The sequence below is a fragment of the Marmota marmota genome, unplaced genomic scaffold (assembly GCF_001458135.2).
Source record: "Marmota marmota marmota unplaced genomic scaffold, marMar, whole genome shotgun sequence".
Lineage (NCBI taxonomy): Eukaryota > Metazoa > Chordata > Mammalia > Rodentia > Sciuridae > Marmota > Marmota marmota.
In genome coordinates, this window is record NW_026000051.1 from 1,183,907 (window position 1) to 1,203,402 (window position 19,496).

The 19,496-nt window shown below is 46.8% G+C and overlaps 1 protein-coding gene across 8 annotated transcripts in view; it reads left to right on the top strand.

The window, feature by feature from the left end:
* The first annotated feature begins 2,414 nt into the window (after positions 1–2,414).
* Rapgef1 (Rap guanine nucleotide exchange factor 1) overlaps positions 2,415–19,496 on the top strand; it is a 100,488-nt gene continuing 83,406 nt past the window's right edge. For 2 of the 8 annotated variants that reach the window (XM_048812844.1, XM_048812845.1), the window contains exon 1: positions 11,667–13,099. In XM_048812844.1, coding sequence (XP_048668801.1) covers positions 13,024–13,099 — 76 coding nt within the window. In that variant the 5' untranslated portion in view covers positions 11,667–13,023. Of the gene's footprint in view, positions 2,658–11,661; positions 13,100–19,496 lie in introns of those variants that run through there. The other 6 variants (XM_048812842.1, XM_048812843.1, XM_048812846.1 and 3 more) reach the window with 6 other exon arrangements.

Sequence of the window (19,496 nt, forward strand, 5' to 3'; positions counted from 1 at the left end):
TGATGGCTCTAAACCACTTGGTCTGAGCTGGGAATTCGGGAAGAATCCATGAGATCAGGTTCTTCTGCTTATCTGTCCCTCTCCCACCCAGAATAGTTCACATTGGATCATTTGGGGGCTGTGATTACCTGAGAGGCAGTTGAACCTGAGTTCTCATTAAAAGCTGTTCTCAGAGAAATCCCAGTTCATTTGAAAGTGTTCTCCTGACATGAGTTGTTTGGATTTTGGGGTGTATTTGCTTATGCACACACCGTTACGAATGTGGCAGCTAAGGAACCGCAGGGCCAGATCTGAGCCCAGATCCTACCTGATACGTTCAGTGTGTGTGCCCAGTGAGGGACTGCCATACTGCCAGGCCTAGGCACAGGGGAACAGAGGTGCAGTTGAGACCCTAGCACAGGGCAGGGAGGCGTAGCCGTGCTCCAGCTGCCTCCCTCCACTCTTGCCAGGAAAGGAGTGTTGACTTATGATCAAACTGCTTAACCAAGTTGAGCGCTTCTTCACCTGTCTGCCCGTTTGTTCAGCAGTTAAGCTGTGTCGTGTGCCAGGTATCTACCTACTGGGTGGCATTGTCAGTGCTGCCATGTATTGGCAGGTCAAAGCTTGGCTTGGGTGAAGGGGGAGATTAAGATGCAAGTTGTTAATCAGAGCCTTTTTGATCTACTGTGGTTTTGAAGATGATCTGAACATAATCTGAAAGAAAGGGGGTCAGATATTACATCTGGTGTTGATGTAACATTTTACCTAAGGAAAACTGGCACAGTGTTTACTGGGAAAAATCAAGGAAGCCCCTTGGCAGCATCTTGGCAGGGGAGTTGATCAGTGGAGGGGAGTTTGTGGGGTGGGCTGCTGTGCCAGCTGACAGATGCCATGGGACGTGGGCATGCAGAGCCCCTGCCCTTGGCTCTCCAGCTGGGGTTGCAGTTGGCCTGGGAGGAGCTTAGGATCAGAAAGGAAGCGGAGCCTTCGTGACTTTGCTCTTGGCTGTTGCCTCACTGAAGAAGTGAAACAGACACGTGAAATTTGCTTTGCCAAGTTTGGAATCTGAGGATATGACTTTGGAAAATGATTCCTATATTTATGATCAAAATATGAAGACTTAAGATCTTGTAAAGATCTTATAGAGGGGTTGGAGTTGTAGCTCAGTGGTAGAGCACTTGCCTAGCACATATGAGGCACTGAATTCCATCCTCAGCATCTCATGAAATAAATAAATAAAATAAGGTATTATGTTTTAAAAAAGACCTTGTAGAGATCTGGTCCAGCTCACTCATCCTCTATGAATGGACAAGGTCATCTCTTCAGATGGAGCTGGGGCTGATGCAACTCCGCAGCCAGGGTGCCTGGAAGTTGTCACAGCGTGGAGTTTCTCTGGAATTCCATCTCTTTGTTTCTGTGGGTCTTTATTTAAATATTTCCAATCCTATAGTTCTATAATTTGCTCCCATATATTACATTCATGCCATGACTGAAGCAGGAAACCTCCCCCTCCGAGCTAACATAGCCTTACAACTAAGATTATGAACATTTAACAGTGCCCGTGGGCCAAAAGCTTCCTGACCACTGGGCAGCATGCTCAGTCCTGCATAATTGCTTTCTTTTATTTGATCCTCATTATAGCTGAGGAGGTGAGACTGATATGTTGCCCATTTAACAGATAAGGAAACCAAGGCTGCTGCACTTGTTGGCAAGGACAATAGCAGGGCTGGAATTTGAGCCCAGCTGGGTGGCCCCAGAGCTGACACTCTTACCCTGGATACTCAAGGGGTTCCTTAAAGGTTTTTTTAACCCCAAATTCCGGGATTGGATTAAATGTCATTCACCTTGACATTTTCTTCTGTTTTACCAAAGAGTAAATGGCTTTGTGTCCTTGTGTTCTTCTGGCAAAGCCATTATTTAGAATGTAGGTGCTGCAACACTGTCTCCAGCACAGTCACTGCTACATGGGGTGCAGCTTGGAGCTCCAGGTTGCAGACTCCTGGCTACATTTGTGCCCTGTGGTCTTCTTTTGGAAACAGGCCTAGCTTGCATTTTGGTGTTTGGTTTTCCTCTTGGATGCACAGTATGAATGACGCAGCCTATTTCACTGATGGATTGCCAATGGGGGCGCGTGATCTGGGAGTGAGACCCTTCTATAGAAAGTGTGACTTTGGCCTTTGTGAGATTGCTTCTCGAGGCACACCCCAGAACTGGCCCATTGTGACTTTCAGCTTCACCTTCTCCCACAGGGAAGGCGGTATTGAGAGTTTGGAACACAGTCCATTCTCTAGGGCTTGCTGATGAGTAACCGCCACAGCAGGGCCGGGCAAGAGCTACTTAATATAGACTATTACGAGGCCCACCGGTAGGGCGCGAGCAGGCCCTTTCCGCTGGTTTCCTCCCTGGGACTGAAGAGTTTGAAAGGCAGAGGCTGAGGCCTTTCCGAATAGAATTCCTCCTTTTCCTCGGGAGGGTATGCCAGGGCTCTGCTGCCGGGTTATGTGGACTATCCCAGAGATGAATCCCATTTCTGCCAGTGACTCTGTGGTCTTTATTTGCTGTTCAACAAAGACGCCTGGGCTTGGAAGGGCCCTGTGATCCCCTTGGCTTTAGAATGGGCAATGCTGTAGAAAAACAGAAGCCCTTGAGACGAAGCCAACTGTGCCCCTGGAAACAAGGTAAGAAAGTCCTGGCCTTGGTTTCCTGAAGAGTCAGGGAGGCAGGCTTCTGTTGGGAGACTGGCTCAAGGCCAGAGCTGAAACTGCCTGGGAAACACCTTGCATATCAGAAAACTCCACAGTCCAGAGTGGTTTAAGGAAATTAACAGACACTTTTAAGGAATAAAATGATTCACATCTCATTATGATGGCTTGGCTGAGAATTCAGTTCCACTTGGGATGTTTTCTTCAGTGTAGATGGGTCTGTTTGTTGAAATTGTACAGCTTTTAAGACATTTTCCAAAGTCAAAGTGTTGATACTCAAGAGTTTGAGTCTTTTGTGATATTTTTGTTTTAGAGAATGTTATTAATAGATTTTAAATATATACCGCCTTCCAACGAATTCAGAGTACCTTCTGTAAAAATTTCTCGTGTTCATCCATCTTAGACTTACTCCATCTCTAAGGGTCTCCTGTTAGCGTCAGATCTGAGGAGAAGGAAGCCCCAGCAGGGCAGTGCTCCTGGACCCTGAGGGCCTTCTAACAGTGAAATCCTGGGCAGTTCAATGTCCGACACCTCTTCCACTGCTGTTAACACAGTAGACCAGCAGGGCGCAGGCCCGGAGGGCATGTCAGGAGTGGCACTTGCCAGATTTCACCAGGTCCTCACCTTGACTTGCCAGAAACAGTCATGATAGCATGTGATCTACAGCAGGACAGCTCCTTGGCAACTGTGTACGGGTGTGTTAATGGAACAAAAAAGTAAACTGGAGTAAAATGCCTAGAAATGCTAACACTGTAGAATTTTTTTTTGTTGTTGTTTTAAAGGGAAACATAGAGTGATGCTAATTTACTGTCAAGCTCCAGCTTTTCAGACTCTTTGTAATCATTCTTTTGTCTAATGTGTTACTTTTTAAAATTGGTGCATTACCATATACAGCCAGAGGAATGAGAAGTTGTGCTACATTTGTGTACAGTATGTCAAAATGCATTCTACTGTCATGTATAACTAATTAGAACAACAACAAAAAGAACCAGGATGGAGAGTTACAGAAAAAAAATACAATAAAAAATAAATTTAAAAATAAATAAATAGGGGCTGGGGATGTGGCTCAAACGGTAGCGCACTCACCTGGCATGCGTGCGGCCCGGGTTCGATCCTCAGCACCACATACAAACAAATATGTTGTGTCTGCCAATAACTAAAAAATAAATATTGAAAAATTCTCTCTCTCTCTCTAAAAAATAAATAAATAAAATTGGTGCATTATAATTACACGTAAGAGTGGTATTCATAATGACATGTTCGTATGTGTGAGTAACATAATTTGTTCAGTTTCATTCCCCAGAACCTCCCTCTTCCTCCATTCCTTCCCTCTGCTTGCTTTCTTCTTCTCACCTGCTCTCCCTTCTGTTTTCATGAGATCCACCCCGCTTCTCTCTGGATTCCACATGAGAGAAAATATAACATTACTTCTTAGTGGTCACTGATTGGATCCTGATTTAACAAGGGGTTATCAAATACATTTGGGGGATGACTGGGGAGAACTGGACAGAAGATTATGATGGGAAACCATTACCCACCCCTCTTCATGGAGCCTGGAGCCTGGAGCTTGCCAAGCCTGCCTCTACCCTATAGCTACATCCCAGTCCCTGTTGTTACTTTCCTTCCATGTGGCAGCAGCGCTGAGCTGTGTAGAAGAGTGTTCTTTTTTTTTTTTTTTGGCTGGTCACGCTGAAGTATTAAGGGTGAAGAGTTCTGTTGTCTGTGATTCACTTTAGAATTATTTGGGGACTGAGGTGTGGCTCAGTGGTGGAGCACTTAGCCCTTGGTTCCACCTTTAGCCACCAGGGCAGGGTGGGTAAGGTTCAGCAAAATAATACATACATAAGTAAATGGTACCTATGTGAACAGAACAAGGCCAGTTCAAAAAATATCAACACCCAGGTCAGGGATGTATGAAGTTAGTTAAATTTTCTTTAATATATTTGAACCTATTTTTAAAAATATGAAAAAGCCAGCTGCTGAATCACTGCAATGCAGTGTCCCTCAGGATGACCTGTAGCATAGGCCATGTTTACCAAGGCAGGTCAGGACCCTGCACTCTTCTGAACTCAGTGTCTGTGGGCTGATGTCTCCAGCTGCCCAGAAGAAAATCAGCCTTGATCCAGTAACTCAAAGCACCACTTTTATGGTAGAAATTTATATACTTACTTTAGAATTATCTCTGGTTCTTCTTTAACAATATTAAGAGTTAAAACTTCTTATATTATTCATCAGAAGCAGCTGGGTTTACAGATGAATTTCAAGGGAGTTCCACCTGCTGTTTTGTTTAGTGTATTTTTCACCAGGGTGAGTGCAGTTCTAGGACCCCCAAGACCAGGAGGGCTTTGAGGATTCATGTGGGTGGGGAATGAAGAGTGGAGCAACTGATGGCCCAGGATCCCATTGGCCAGGATCCTGTCTTTGCGGGTGGGGTGTGTGTGTGTGTGTGTGTGTGCGCGCGCACACACACATAAGCCAGACCCAGGATGGAGTTTGTCTTCCTAGTCAGAACCCAGAGCTGTGTCCTGAGTTGCTCCCTGCCCTGCAGAGGAGTAGGCCTTCACGGCGTGCTATTTTGTCTCTGTTATGAAGCTGTGCATGTTTTGGACAAGCCACACAGTCAGGGTCTGCTTCAGAGCTAGTTAGTGGGAGACCTGGCTCGCCCTCCTGGTTGCTACAGGTGACCAGGACAGCCCCGGTGGACCCTGACTTCTGCCCAGCCTTCTGCCCTGTATTGGAAATCAGACTTCAGTCAGAGCCCTGGAGGATGGAAGGGGAATTTAAAGGAGATCATTGTCTGTGATTTAGATCAGTTACTTTGTTTCTATAGTGCAGTTCTAAAAAGTGGAATTTTGAAGTGGTGGAACACCTGTGTGAGAGGCCTGCCCCCGCCGCCCCCCCCAGCTCTGCTTATCTGCCACTGCAAATGATTCCAGGCAGTGCAGGACATGCACCCAGCCAGGGACCAACAGCATGCTGTCCGACTTACTGTTCTGGTTGTTTTTTAAAAATATTTTTACAGCCCCAAACAAAAATGCTTTATGTTCTTTTTCTTTTAATATTTTTAATTGTAGATGGACACAATGAGTTGATTTTATTTATTTATTTTATGTGATGCTGAGGATTGAACCCAGTGTCTCACATGTGCTAGGCAAGCGCTCTACCACTGAGCCACAACCCCATCCCCTGCTTTATGTTCTTCACAGAAATGAATAATTTCTGTGGTTGATAAATTCGACTCATTGCCATCATGAGTTCTAGAAGGTCTGCATCAGGTGAGAAGCAGGACAAGACAGTGGTGGCAGTGTGGCCCTGAGGGCTCCAGCAGTTCTACCTGTGTTTGCCATCTGACCTTGAACAACTGAATCCCTGTGGCCTCACCTTCTCCAAGTGACTGCCTCTTACCAAGTTTTCTTATTTCCTTCAAAACAATGGGAATTTTTATTTTAAAAATCTGTTTGCCACCTGATTGTGAACCCCCTAAGGGCTGGGCACATGGCCCTTGTGCCCCTGGAGTGCTGCCTGGCCCATTGTCACCAGGTTGTGAATGAGGATGGGCATAGCAAGGATAACGCCTTGTGGTTTGCTGCTGCCCCTGTATGTGCATGGAGTGCCATCTACCAGTGCTGGCCAGGGCCCTGGGCACTTGTATTCTTAGCCTTTCTTTACCCCCATGGCAGAGATGCTGGAGAATGAAAACAGGTACGTGGTCTTCTACCCTGCAATAATTCTGAATTTGCAAAGAGTCATTTTACTGAGGATTGTTCACATTTTAGGAGATCATCTCACAAAAGGCCTTTATAAAGAATCAACATTTAATTTTTGATTATTTACCCAGACATCTAGGGAAACTTTGAAATTGAACTTCTTGAAACAGACCCATAATCCTGCTCTCCTAGGAGGCAGGCAGGTAGGCTCTCTCTTCCTTTCTCAGAAACCATTTAAAGGGTTGCTTACAGTGTTCGTTTTGGCCCTGGGAAGTGTAACATGGGGGGCAGAGGTTTCCTTGGGAATTAAAAATTGCATCAGTAATTACAAATTGAATTGTTGTCTCCTTCAAAGATCCCTGCAGCTTGAGGCCATACCAGCCTGGTAAATGAAAATGTTAATGGTTTGCATGTTTACACACAATGTGCGTGTCAGTGAATGAAGTCAGCACCCGTGGAAGGGCTGACTGTAGAACGCTCAGCCCACCACCTGGTTGCATGGGATGTGCAGTGTTGGGCAGGAGACTGGCAAGCAGAGGCTGAGCTAGGGAAGGATTTGCCTTGGCTTCACTGTCTAGGTTCCTGTGCTGTAGGGGCAAATTTAGAGTTTTGGTTGCAGCCAGCAAGAGGTGTTTAGACTTGCCTCTGCACATTAAGTAGTGAAGAGGAATCTGGGAGCTGGATACCCATGTGCCAGGTAGTATCCGTCCAAAATGTGCAAGGGCCCAGTCTGCCCTCTGTCCACTTGCCCAGTGCCTTCCAGCTTAGGGAAGGGGACAAACTCTTTACATTCTCAAGCATGTCCTGATCTGTAAGTGAGATTATAATGATTCCCACTTCCAGGGAGTATTGTGAGAGTTAAATGAGATGATTCATGTAAAGGAATTATAGCCTTCAGCATACAGAAAACATTTAATAAATGATAGCAATGCTTGTTATCATATGTTGCCAAGTAGGAAGAACCTGGATTTATCAGGTCCATGGACATGGGTCCTAGGCCTTGCTTTCTCCTGATTCCAACTAGTTGTGTGAGTTTGGATATTTCTTTACCCATTTCCTTCTCTCAGTCAAAGGGAAAACAGTCCCCTTGACGTCTGTGATTCAGTGACCATTGGTATTGGTCTCTGTCATTCACATCTGCAAACTACTGCTGCTTCTAGCACTTTGAGAAAGCCTCAGTTTGGCTGAACTCTGTGGGCATGGGAATGCTTTTTGTGGTGTTAAATGCCTTTTAAATGGTTACTGCAGGACAGGCCTAGGTAAGCTACTCTGGCTGACTTGAATACTAACTTCCCACTTTCCAGTACTGTGTTGTGATTGTTTTATTCATAGATATACAGGGTTATGAGCCTAATGCTGGAGCCTGGTTGCCAACCCACTTTCCATTGGTTGACCTTGGGTATGCTTTTAAACTTCTGGATCTCAGTTTTTCCACCAGCAAATAGTATTTATTTCATAGGGTGGCAGGAGGATCGAGCAGTTTGTGCATGTTTGCTCAGAACAATGTCTGGCATGAAGTAAGTGTTTGGTAAGTGTATTATTGGTATTATTTGGGGGCTAAATGCAGAGAGTTACATTTTATTTTAGTTGAAATGCTGTTACATTTTGTCCCTTGTTGCCAGGGATGAAAACCTGAACCTGTGTAAGCCAGACCAGCACACTATTGCTGACCTGCATCCCCAGCCCTGATGTTACATTATTAAAGAAAAATGGGCAAATTCGACAAAGTGCAGGCTCAGGGTCTAGAGCTAAAGAACCTGAAGGTGAGTGGGAGAATAGGTGTTGGCTGTTGCCATTCTTTTCCCCACAGCTGCTGTGCACACACACATTTTTCACATGTTGTCAGCATGTGCAAATAATTTCACCCTTTAAATTATCTTCTGCATGGTCTTCACAGCTACTGTAATGACTGGCATTCTGTCATGTCAGTGATCACAACTTATCACCTCACTCGCTGCTGCCAAATATGGGAAGTACATCCCCTTTCTGCTCTTAAGGTAAGGTGGCAGTGAGTAGCTTCCAATCGAGGGCCTTGATTTCCATTGGATGCTTTCCTCAGGGCGAGGCTCAGCTTAAAGCTCCTGGCCAGTATCGTTGGAGAGGCCTAAAGGATCTTGTCATGTTGTTTTCCAAAAGGCCACATCTGTGTGAGCAATGTGTAGCCACAAGCTAACTGCACATCAGTACTGATGTTTTCCTTTTAAAATCGTTCTTATAAAACTCAAACTACACTTGCTAATGCCATACTGATGACTTATCTGATGACATGGAGCTCAGGGAATGGGTATGGGAAGTTCATGAGCCATTATCAGTGCCAAAGGTCCCATTTTGTTTTAAAAATTTGATTTCCCACAGCTCTTTGATTTGGGTTTGACTTAGTCACATTCCAATGCTGAGTTTTATCAAGAGAGACCTGAAGCCTTGTTAAGGAAACCCACTTGCCATGGCAGCTTTTTGTCCTCTGTCTCCCAGAGAGCAGTGATTATTAAAGAGTTCCCTTACAGGAAAGCTGCAGAGTGAGCCTGGAGGGGCTAGCCTTGTTGGTGGAGTGCTTGCTGCCGGACAGCAGGGCAAGGACCCAGTGCATCCCCTTTGCTCTTTACTGTTGAGGGCCGACTCTCTCTCCTTTGCCACCTGCTTATGTATGATGGGGCATGGTCTGTTAGCAGCTTGCTGCCCTCGAGGTGTCCAAGCAGTTGCGATGGGTGAGGGTGTGTCTGTGTCTATTGAGTCTGTTCATCATTGAGGTCTGAAGCCATGTTGGGATGTGATCATAAATAGGTCCAGAGTCAGGAGAGAAGGTTTAAAAGCAAAAGGTTATTCAGCATGCTTTTAGAGTTACTGGTGTCTTGAGCTAGAAAGTTAAAAAAAAAATCTTCTAAAATGGTTCCCTAATTTTACCAGGAAGAAACTGAGGCTTAGAGAAGTGAAGTGACCGGTCTGACACCCTGTAGCTAGTGTGTGGTGTGGTCCATCAGGATAGTGATATAACAACAAATGTGAGTAATACCAAAGCCATGCCACACAGCACAGCCTGTATCATTAGACCATGTGTGACACAGTGACGTGTGTAACAGTGGGCTGGGTATGAGGCGATGCCAGTGGCTTCCTGTGTGTAGGCATAGTGCTAAAGGTCAGTGTGCCCTGCTGGCTCCTGTGTGTGTATGCAGTGGGCGTGTGTCTCTAATCACCCGAGCATTGTGTTTTATTAAGCAAAAGCTCAGATGTAGGAAATGAAAACCATACGTGTGAAAGAGTTTTTCTCATGAGAAGAGTAGGGTGTTGTTTTGGGCGTGGGTAAGAAAAGGGAAGGAAACGGCTCTGTCATCAGATCTCTCCAAGTTTAGAACAATGTCTGTGCCTCACCACTGGCTTTAGGATGTGCTTTGCCTTGGGAACATGCGTACAGTGCATTTCTGGGTTTAGCTCTTTCTTTTCCAGCTGTTTAGAGGGCGTCACCATTATTTAAGATAATGGCAATAGCCAACAGCCACTTTTGTATCTAATTACCTCTCCAGTTCTTCTCAGGGATGCTATGAGGCACTTGATTTCAGAAGTCACTTCATGCTGAAGTGCTGGGGACTCTTACAGGGGCCCTTGTGGACTATGCAGAGGAGTCTGCCCCAGGATACTTGATCTGTGTTAAGAGTCAGTAAACTTCTTAAAGGGCCAGATAGTGAATATTTTAGAAGAAACAAAATTGAGACTATTATGTAGATGCTTATATAACAACTTTAAATGAAATTCATTTAAAAATATAAGGACCATTCTTGCTTGCAAGCTATAAAAAGAGGGCCTTGCAAAAGGTGGCTGAGGGGAATTGGGTTATAAGCAGAACTTTGCCAACCCCTGGCCTCCAGTGTCTTTGGTTTGGGTGTTTTTTTGTAGTAATTGTACTCTGTGAATCAGAAACAAATCACTCTTCCTTTGCAGAAGGTCATAGCATCTTCTGGTTCTGGCTATGGTTGTGCACACCTGTAATCCCAGGGACTTGGGAGGCTGAGGCAGAAGGACCTCAAGTTTGAGGTGAGCCTGGCAACTTAAAATAAAAATGAATAGGGCTGGGGATGTGGAGTAGAAGTAGAACACTTGCCTAGCAGATGTGAGGCTCTAGGGTCACTCCCTAGCATTGCAAAAAAAAAAAAAAAATCTTCTGGTTTTCAGGTTAGAAAAGGACTTAGATGTTGTCCTGCGATTGCCTTGTCTTTGTAATCAGGGCCAGGCTGAGCCTTTGCTTCTAGTCTGGAGTGAGTGAGAGGAGGTGGGAGACTGGGCCTGAGCCCTGGCACTCTAGGATCAGTAAGGGGAGCACCTGGGGATGACCAGCAGGCAAGATGCAAAGGTGGTCTTTGTGTTTTTTGTAGTCTGCAGGGTAAGTGAATAGTCTCCTGCTATTTATTTACCATGTAACCCTGTCTGCCTCAACTTGTGTGTCTGTAAAAGGAAGGCAGACTGTGGCAGCTGTCTCTGCGAGGAGTACAGGAGAGTCTGCTGCAGCACTCAGCTCGAGGCCTTGGGGTCACTGTTTTTCAGACCTATGCGCTGGAGTCTTCATACCTTGATGATTGCTGCACACTTTGAAGGTGTGTCCTTGTGTTGCTTTTTTGCTTAGTCACCCGTGCACCAAACTGTATCTACCAGCATCTACTGTAGGGCAAGGAATCACTGCCTGTTTCCTTCCTGTCCTCTCTTTGTTATTACCATCGTGATCTTTGGAATGAGTTTGCTGCGTACCTACTTCCCTAAGGTGCTCACTAGGGATTAGATTCCACGTAAAGGGGAACGCCACGTAAAGCCAGTCAACCCTAAGACATCTCTTCACTCACCAGGAATGTATGGTCTATAGCAGGGGCCTCAGGCTTTTTCTGTAGATTCATATAGTAAATATTTTAGGCTTGGCAGGCCACATAGAATCTCTGATGCACATACTTCTTTATTTTCTTCTTATAATTCTTTTAAAAAGTAAAAAACATTTGTTAGTCCTGGGCACTTTAAAACAGGCCTTGGTCTACATGAGATGACTGTGGTCCAGCATGGCCTAGCAATCTGCCTCATGGCATTGACTCCCAGGTGTGATTCCCTCCCACACTAGATCAGGCTTGAGCAGAATCTTCTAAGACTCCATGCTCTGCCTTCCTGTCTCTCCTGGAGGCCTGGTTCCCAGGAAGGCCAGCTGCCCTGTCATGAGGATCTGAGGCTTCTTGCCCACAGCACCCTGATGAGCTAAGTAAGCAGCTGTCACTGCCCTGCTGGAGCCTTAGGTGACTTCAGTGTCCTGGGTGCACTGGAACCAGAACACTGTAGCGGAACTCCTCCTGCCTCTAAGGTAATTTAGAAATCTTTAGCAGTAAAGGGGAAGCAGTGAGGAATTATGAAGAATGATTGCCTACCTGCAGAATGCAATTGTTTGGTTATTGTGTTTTGGTTTTTGCTAGGAAGTATCTATGCCAGTAATACATGGCAACAAATCTGTTTATGGTCAGGGTGAGATGAGAGCATGATGTGGTTCTTCTGCACTAAATCCTCTCAGCAGCCCTCTCTGGGTAGAGGCTGGGGCCTGCAGGCCTAGTGTGATGGAGCTCTTCCCACTCTTTCTGGGATTTTGCTTACAGTCATCGTGGCCCTCAGCTCCAGTACAGCAGGGCGCTTGCCAGCTGGGGAGAGCTGTTGCTCCCACACCCAACAGTTCCAGATTGCTTTGCTAGTCTCCAGTTTTACCCGGGGACCTTTGGCAATAAATAGCTCATCCATGGGCAGCTGGCCTTGACCTATGCAGTAAGGCCTGCTTTGGAAAGATGAGCTGGCTGTGGCCAAGAGTTTGAACCAGGACCCAGAGATATTTGGTGGGCATTTGAACTGAAGAATCCTACAGGATGGAGCCAGGCAGCCTGGACATGCTTCCGCAGTAAGACAGAGGAGCACCCAGAAGAAGTGCCTCTGTGCATTTCTGTAGTAATGGTTGATGAGACACTTCCATGTACCAGGCATGGTCACGTGGATCACAGATCTACTGCAAGACTTAACTTTCTAAATGGGAAATGTTATCCACTGGGGAATTCTATATGAAGTGTGAGAGAAGGTGATAAGTGCTGAGGGCGGGGGCAGGGAAGGAAGGAGACTGTAGGGGTCCCAGGCAGTGGGGCTCAGATGATAAGTTAAACAGGCCCCGTGGACGTGGCTCATTTTGAAGGTGAAGTTTGTGTAAGTCTTGGAGGAGCTAAGGGAGCTGGCCAAGCACACCTAGAGCAGAAGCAATCTTAGCAGGGGGTCCTGGTAGGTGTTTCAAAGAATAGTGTGAATGCTGGGGTGAGTTGAGTGAGATCCCATGAGCCCTAAGGAGCACTACAAGGGCTTTGGCTTTCATTATGAGAGAAATGTACAGCTATTACAGAGTTGTGAACAGAGCAGTGAAATAATCAGAAATTTTATTTTTTGCCATGCTGGGGATAGAACCCAGAGCCTGTGAATGCTAGGCAAGTGCTCTCCCACTCAGCTAAAATATTAAAAGAAGTACTTCCTGTGTTGAGAACACAGCAGAGCTAGGGTAGCAGCCCATGGGAGCTGGTGCAGAGGAGAGGCTGGGAAGTGGTCAGATCCAGACGTATCTTATCAGTTAGAGCCAACAGGATTTCCTGATGAATGGATGTGAAGTGGGAAAAAGAAGGATCAAGGATGCCTCTAGGGCTTCTGGCCCTAGCAGCCACTGTGCAGGTGAGGTTGTTGTCAACTCAGATGGGACAGCTGTCAGGAAGCCAATTGTGGAGGGAGACCAGGTCCTGCTCAGTGTGACAGCAGCCTCTTAGATCTCCAAGTGCCAGGCAGAGTGTACAGTTAAATGTATGTCCAGGCCAGAAGTATGAACTAGGGAGTCTGGCACAGATCATATGTAAAGCCACAGAGTGGATGAGCTCCTGCTGAGACTAAGCCTGTATTGTAGGTAGAGTCTGCAGAGAACCTGGGGCAGAGAGAGCCAGGGAGGGCTGGGTGCTGGTTTGGGGCAGTATCCTTCCCTCTCACCCTCCTGATACCAGCTGCATAGCTTTCCTTGGGTCCTAGGAGACGCCTTACGTTCTGTGCACCTTCTACCTTCCTTTTTACCTTAATAAGTGTCATGGGACAGCTGAGGCTAGATTGGTAGTGTCTTCCCCCTTTGTCCATTTGCAAGAAGGAGACAGGTAGGAGTTAACTGGCTCACCACAGGTTGCACCAGGGTTATGCCAAGGGGCCTAGCCAGGACTGGCTCCGAGGTGGGTGCCTCACTGGGGTCCTTGTGTCCTTCCTGAGCTGCAGCTAGCTGTCATGCTGCGTGTAATGTCTGAGGTGACTTGTGTGGTTTAGACAGTCCCAGGAAAGGGAGCAGACTGGGCAGGAGTCGTGGGGTGGGGGAAGGAGCCAACACATGGGGTGCGTGGTTCATTGATCACTTTCTTGTTTCATTTTCAGGCAACAAAACCTGCTATGCATCAGTACTATAGGTGCATATCTCTCCAGACCTGGTTCCTCATCTGAACCTGGTGTGACTGTTTTCTTAGGTCTTCCAGGGACAGTATATAGCTAGTATCATTCTAGATGTGTAGAGAGAAGCTACTAAGATTCATTACTTCAATAGTTGCTTTAGGGCTCTAGGGAACTCTGGTTAAGAAAGAAGCTGAAATAGCTGGGTAGGTACATAATTACAGACTGATAATCACTAGGAAAGATCAGAGTGGAGCTCTGAAGGCTAAGTCAGAGTTAATTAGGTGAAGTGTCAGTGGGCTCTTGGGGAGGGAGGAGATCATGGGCTTAGGCCCTGAGGCAGAGGCACTTAGGACCTGAGATGTGGACTGTAGCCCTGTCAGAGCCTTGAGTTCAGGGTACCAACAAGCCAGGGAGCCACAAAGCATTTTCAATGGTGTGTGTTTGTGTCTGTGTCTGTCTGTCTGTCTGTCTGCGTGCCTGCCTGTTTCTCTAAGAGATTGATAAAGAAGGAAGAGATCAGATTTGTGCTTTGAAAAAATGATGGCTTGGAGGGAGAGAGCCCTGGAGAGGCAGGAGTGCAGCTCTGAGGGTGAGTTAGGTGTCCTGGAGGCTGGTGGCAGTAGCACAGAGTCCCTGGGTACTTGGAAGGTAAGATGTAAATAGGCTAGAAGTGAATGAGCTCTGGGTTTTGAAAGAGTGCAGGGGGCCTGGGTGGCCTCAGGTTTCTGGTTTGTGTTGGAAGGTGCTTGCCATCCACTGAGACGTGGAACATGAGAGGAAATCCATGTTGTTTATTTGGTTCATGTATAAACAGTGGATAGTGGCTCTTTTAGGGCCTTTTCAATTGGCATTAGCCATGGAAGTCTAAACTGTTGGCTATAGATGTTCACATACTTGAGAAGTTAACTTCATTTCTCCCCAAAGTTCTTCACTTGTGGGATTCGGGGGCTTTTTACAGGAGTAGCTTCAATGGACAGTGCTACATGTCCACTTGGAGAGCTCTCCCTCTTACCTGGCACCTGTGCCTGGGGAGGGAGCTGCTCAAACAAACCCAGAAGAAGGTTGAGAGAGCCCGCTGAACTTGTTTTTCTTTCTCTTCATGGGCAGTTGGGCTCCTAATGAAAATTTGTTTCTCATTAGGGTCCCAGAAAGCCTCCATCCATGAGTGGCTCACATGATTCTCAGAACTGCTCTGCCAGGTGTCCTCCTGCAGGTAACTAGAGGTTGCTCCAAGGGCCCCAACCCTGTGATGACAGTGTCAGGAGTGACAAGTTAATTTCCTGTTTATATTAAAATGACCTTTGTGAGATGTGGGGTGGCACCTCCTGGGTACATGGCTTGCAGGAGAGAGGTGGGAGTTTCTTGATGAGTTCAGTGTCGCCAGCATCGTGTTTCAAAGGGTCCCAGGAGGCTGGCTGTGCCAGTGACTGATTTGCTTCCATGTTTCCTTTGCTTCTTCCAGCTAAGAACAAACTGAGGGGGCTTGCTCTTTTCAGAAAGTGCAGTCTGAAGGAAGTGTGTTCAACGGAGAGCAGGCTTGTGTGGAGGGGTGAGGGCTTCTGGTGGATGGCTCTGTGGCCACTCTGCAGCGCTACTGAGGGTTCTTGAGCAAAACCGCCACTCAGGCTCACCTTCCCAAACGTCCCAGCATTGTGGAGAAGCCAGAGCTGGCTTCACATGATGTTCGTTTAATGCAATGGATATGTTTAATGCAATGGATATGATTGGTAATTTTATTATACTTGCACAGTAATGTTAAACTTCTGCAGTTGGAATGTTTGTCTTATTTTTGATTTTCCTTTTTTGCCAGAACTCTCTTTATAGTTCAACTAAGTAATTGTAGAAAGACTTTGTGATGGTATTTAACTGCTGTGTCTATAAAGTACCTGGGTTTGAAAAAGCACATCATAGAATCCAATCTTCCAGTCCTTTTGGGGGGTGGGGGGAGGGTACTGGGGATTGAACTCAGGGGCACTCCACCACTGAGCCACATCCCCAGCTCTATTTTGTATTTTATTTAGAGACAGGGTCTCACTGAGGTGCTTAGCTTCTTGCTGTTGCTGAGGCTGGCTTTGAACTTGTGATCCTCCTGTCTCAGCTTCACGAGCCTCTGGGATTTCAGGTGTGCGCCACTGTGCCCAGCTCCTCCAATCCATTTGACGGATGTCAGTGAGGACTTTCTAAGCCTTTGGCCCTGAGCTGGGCACTGGAGACGGCACCAAGCAAAACTGATTTTTGGGGGGAGGAAGGAGGCATGACACTGGCCTGCCACACAGGCACAGTTTAGCAGAAAGCTCCAACCCAGTTACCTAGTTGGGAGGTCAGGGAAGGTCTGCGGGAGAAAGTAATGGTTTGAACAGAGGAACCTAGTGTATCCAGATGGTCTGGATGTGATTTGACACTGACTTCAAGGTGGGCTTTGGCGGCCCTTCAGGTTGTCCAGTTGTATCGTGGAGCTGCAATACACACAGGCGGGGATGCACTGAGTAAGGTAGCATCATGCCCCACCAGCATCACCCTCGAGAACCACTGTGGTCTTCTCAGCCTTGGGATGGAATGCTGTTTCTCCCTTTCCCTAACTCTTCTCTCTTCCCCCTCCCTTACTCCTCCCCCCCTCTCTCCTTGTAGCCCTTTATTTTTTTATTTTCAAATAGGGACTCACTGAGTACTGATGCTGGCCTCCAATTTGCCATCCTCCTGCCTTAGCCTCAAGTAGCTGGGATTACAGGGGTGTGTCCCCATACTGGCCACAATGCTATTTCTTTCTTTTTTTTTTAGAGAAAGAATTTTTTTTTTTAATATTTATTTTTTAGTTTTCGGCAGACACAACATCTTTGTATGTGGTGCTGAGAATCGAACCCGGGCCGCACGCATGCCAGGTGAGTGCGCTACCGCTTGAGCCACATCCCCAGCCCACAGTGCTATTTCTTTGGAGCAGGAATCATAAACTACTGGCCAGATCAGTCAGCTGCCTGGCTTTGTAGTGGGAATTTCATTAGTACAGAGCCACACCCATTCGTACACTTATCTTACCTTCCTAAGTGGCAGCTGAGCTGTTACAGGAGACTGTGGCCCACAGAACCAACAATATTTAGTATCTTGCCCTTTAAAAGGAAAGTTTGCAGCCCTCTGCTGTAGAGCAAATAAAGGAATTAATTTTATATTTAGGGACTATGGTGTGAAGGAAATTGCTATCTTCCTCCAAAGTCAGAGCAGGGAGTGAGATACTGGCACCTTAAAAGATGAGCAGGGCTGAGGAAACCGTTGCTTCTCTCCTGGGATCAGGTGTTCATCAGTGGAAATGAAAGTGGTCTCCCAAAGTACTTAACCCACCTCCACCCTCTATCTGTCTCTTGTTCTGTCTGCACCACTGGCCCTGGGGTTCAGGAGACACCCGATGCTATGTTCCTTCAGTCCAGGGGGCGAGGGTGGGTCAGGCTTACTGTGCAGGTAGTGATGTTCCTGGACTGAGAGCCACCGAGATCCCAGTGATGGTAGTAGGCACACCAGGAAGAGAGTGGGGAAGACCCTGTGATGACTGTCCTGAGCTCCCACAGCGTGTCCTGTGGTTACTAACAGCGCAGTCTCAAGGACACGGGCCATGTAGTCCGTAAACCAATTCCGTTCATCTAAATTTTGGGGTGGAATTAGTTTATTTGCATTTAATTATAAGTTTGATTCAATTGGACAGTTGTAAGGTGGCCATGCCCGTGTGGTCTCTGATTCCTGCCTCCTGGTGTCCATACCTCTGTGGGATTCCCCTCCCTTTGAGTATGGACAGGACCTATGACTCCAATGTGGGGAAGGCAGGGGATGTCACTCCCAGGGTGAGGTTATTGAGCTTATCTTGCCAGCAGACTCACTCTGGAGACATTCTTGAGCTGAGTGCATCTTCCATCCTTCAACCAGCAAGGGCTGGGGCCCTTAATCCTCTCTGGGTAGGGGGCAGACAAATGGCTTCCCTCCACCCTGTAGGTTTCCTGATGGCACTACGATTAAATTGACATAAAACAGATCAGCAAGAAGTAAACCATGTTTAGTTAGGCAGGCACAGGCGTCCCACCAGGCAGAACCGGGAGAAGTGCTGTTCAGGAAAGAGCAGGGCTGGGGCTCCTATCGGGGTGAGGGAGGAATCCTGCTTACTTTATAGAGTCTCTCAGGCCATGGAAGTCTGAGCAGCTTCCTAGCGTACCCCTTTACCAGTGTAGCTTTTCTTTATGTGTGCCAAGTTCTTCCATAAGGACAGAGCTTTACTGTGGTCTGTGAGTCAGAATAAACCTGCCAAAGAAGTCTGTTTCAGGTGGCACATTTTGGTCTCCTGTAATCACTTTTAGACCCTTCCCTGGTGGCACCTACAGGCAAGCGCTGTGCCCATAGCACCTGACTACAGCCTCAGGGAGATCTGACTGTGCTGTGCTGGGATCCTGACCCCCAGAGCCTGCGAGGCAGGTGGCCACTGCCAGCTGCTCAATCTGTGGTATTTCGTTATGCAGCAATAACAAAGCCTTTAAGAAGGTCACTGCTAGGTGTCACTGCTACATATTTAACATTATAAAAATCCTGGGCTGGGTTTGTGGCTCAGTGGTAGAGCACTTGCCTAGCATGTGTGAGGTACTGGGTTTGATCCTCAGTACTGCATATAAATAATAAAAATAAAGATCCATTGACAACTAAAAAGTAAAAACAAACAAAAAACCCTGGCCAACCCTGGGAACCTGCACTAGGTATTTCCCCCTTGAAACTTGTCCTTGGGGCTGGGGTTGAAGCTCAGTGGTGGAACACTTGGCCTGGCATGTCTGAGGGGAGGCCCTGGGTTCCATCCCCAGCATTTTTTACTCCCCGCTCCCCAAAAAAGTTGTCCTTAGATTATTGAGTCACTTAGCCATTACAGTAAAATGCACCTGAAGTCCAGCTCCTTGGGAGACCGGGTGGGAAGATTACTGGGACCTGGACAACTTAGGCAGATCACGCACATCTCAAAAGAAAAAGAAAAATTATTATGTTACTTGACAAATGGAATATGGAGATGGTAGCTTAGATAAAATTATGGCACCAGTTATTAAATTTAATGAAGTTGATCACTGGAATGATAGGAAAAAATATCCCTATTCTTGGTAATTGTTTGTGAAGTATGTAAAGGAACAAGGCACTTGTGCAAAAAAGCTTAATTTCATGACTGCGAATTCTCTCTCTCACTACTCTCAGCAGCCTTAGTGTGTCCTGCCTCCATTTGCTAATGAGGAGGGGAGATTTGATGTCCATGCTTTCAGAGCTCGCAAGTGATGAAGTCAGACTTTGCAGCAAGCAGAGCCCCAGCCAGTGACTGCAGAATTTCAGCCCCAGGTGCTCTTCCCTCAGCTGAGCACCAGGGAAGGTTAACCCAAGCCCTAATGTGACACCACCTGGATGGAACATCTGAATCTCTGTTTTGAAGAGCTTCTAAATCTCTGGTTCCCTTTTTCTTCTTACTGGGCCAAGCCACATGTGACACTGACACAGTATTTCTGGCAAGCCACTCATAAGGAGATGCCCTGAACACAGTGGAGGAGGGGACCCTGCACACCGCTGCTCCAGTCTGTCACTGAGGGATATGCAGCGGGTAGGCTAGCCTGACTGTCCTCCCAAGAGTCAGCCCCAGCTCCAAGACAGT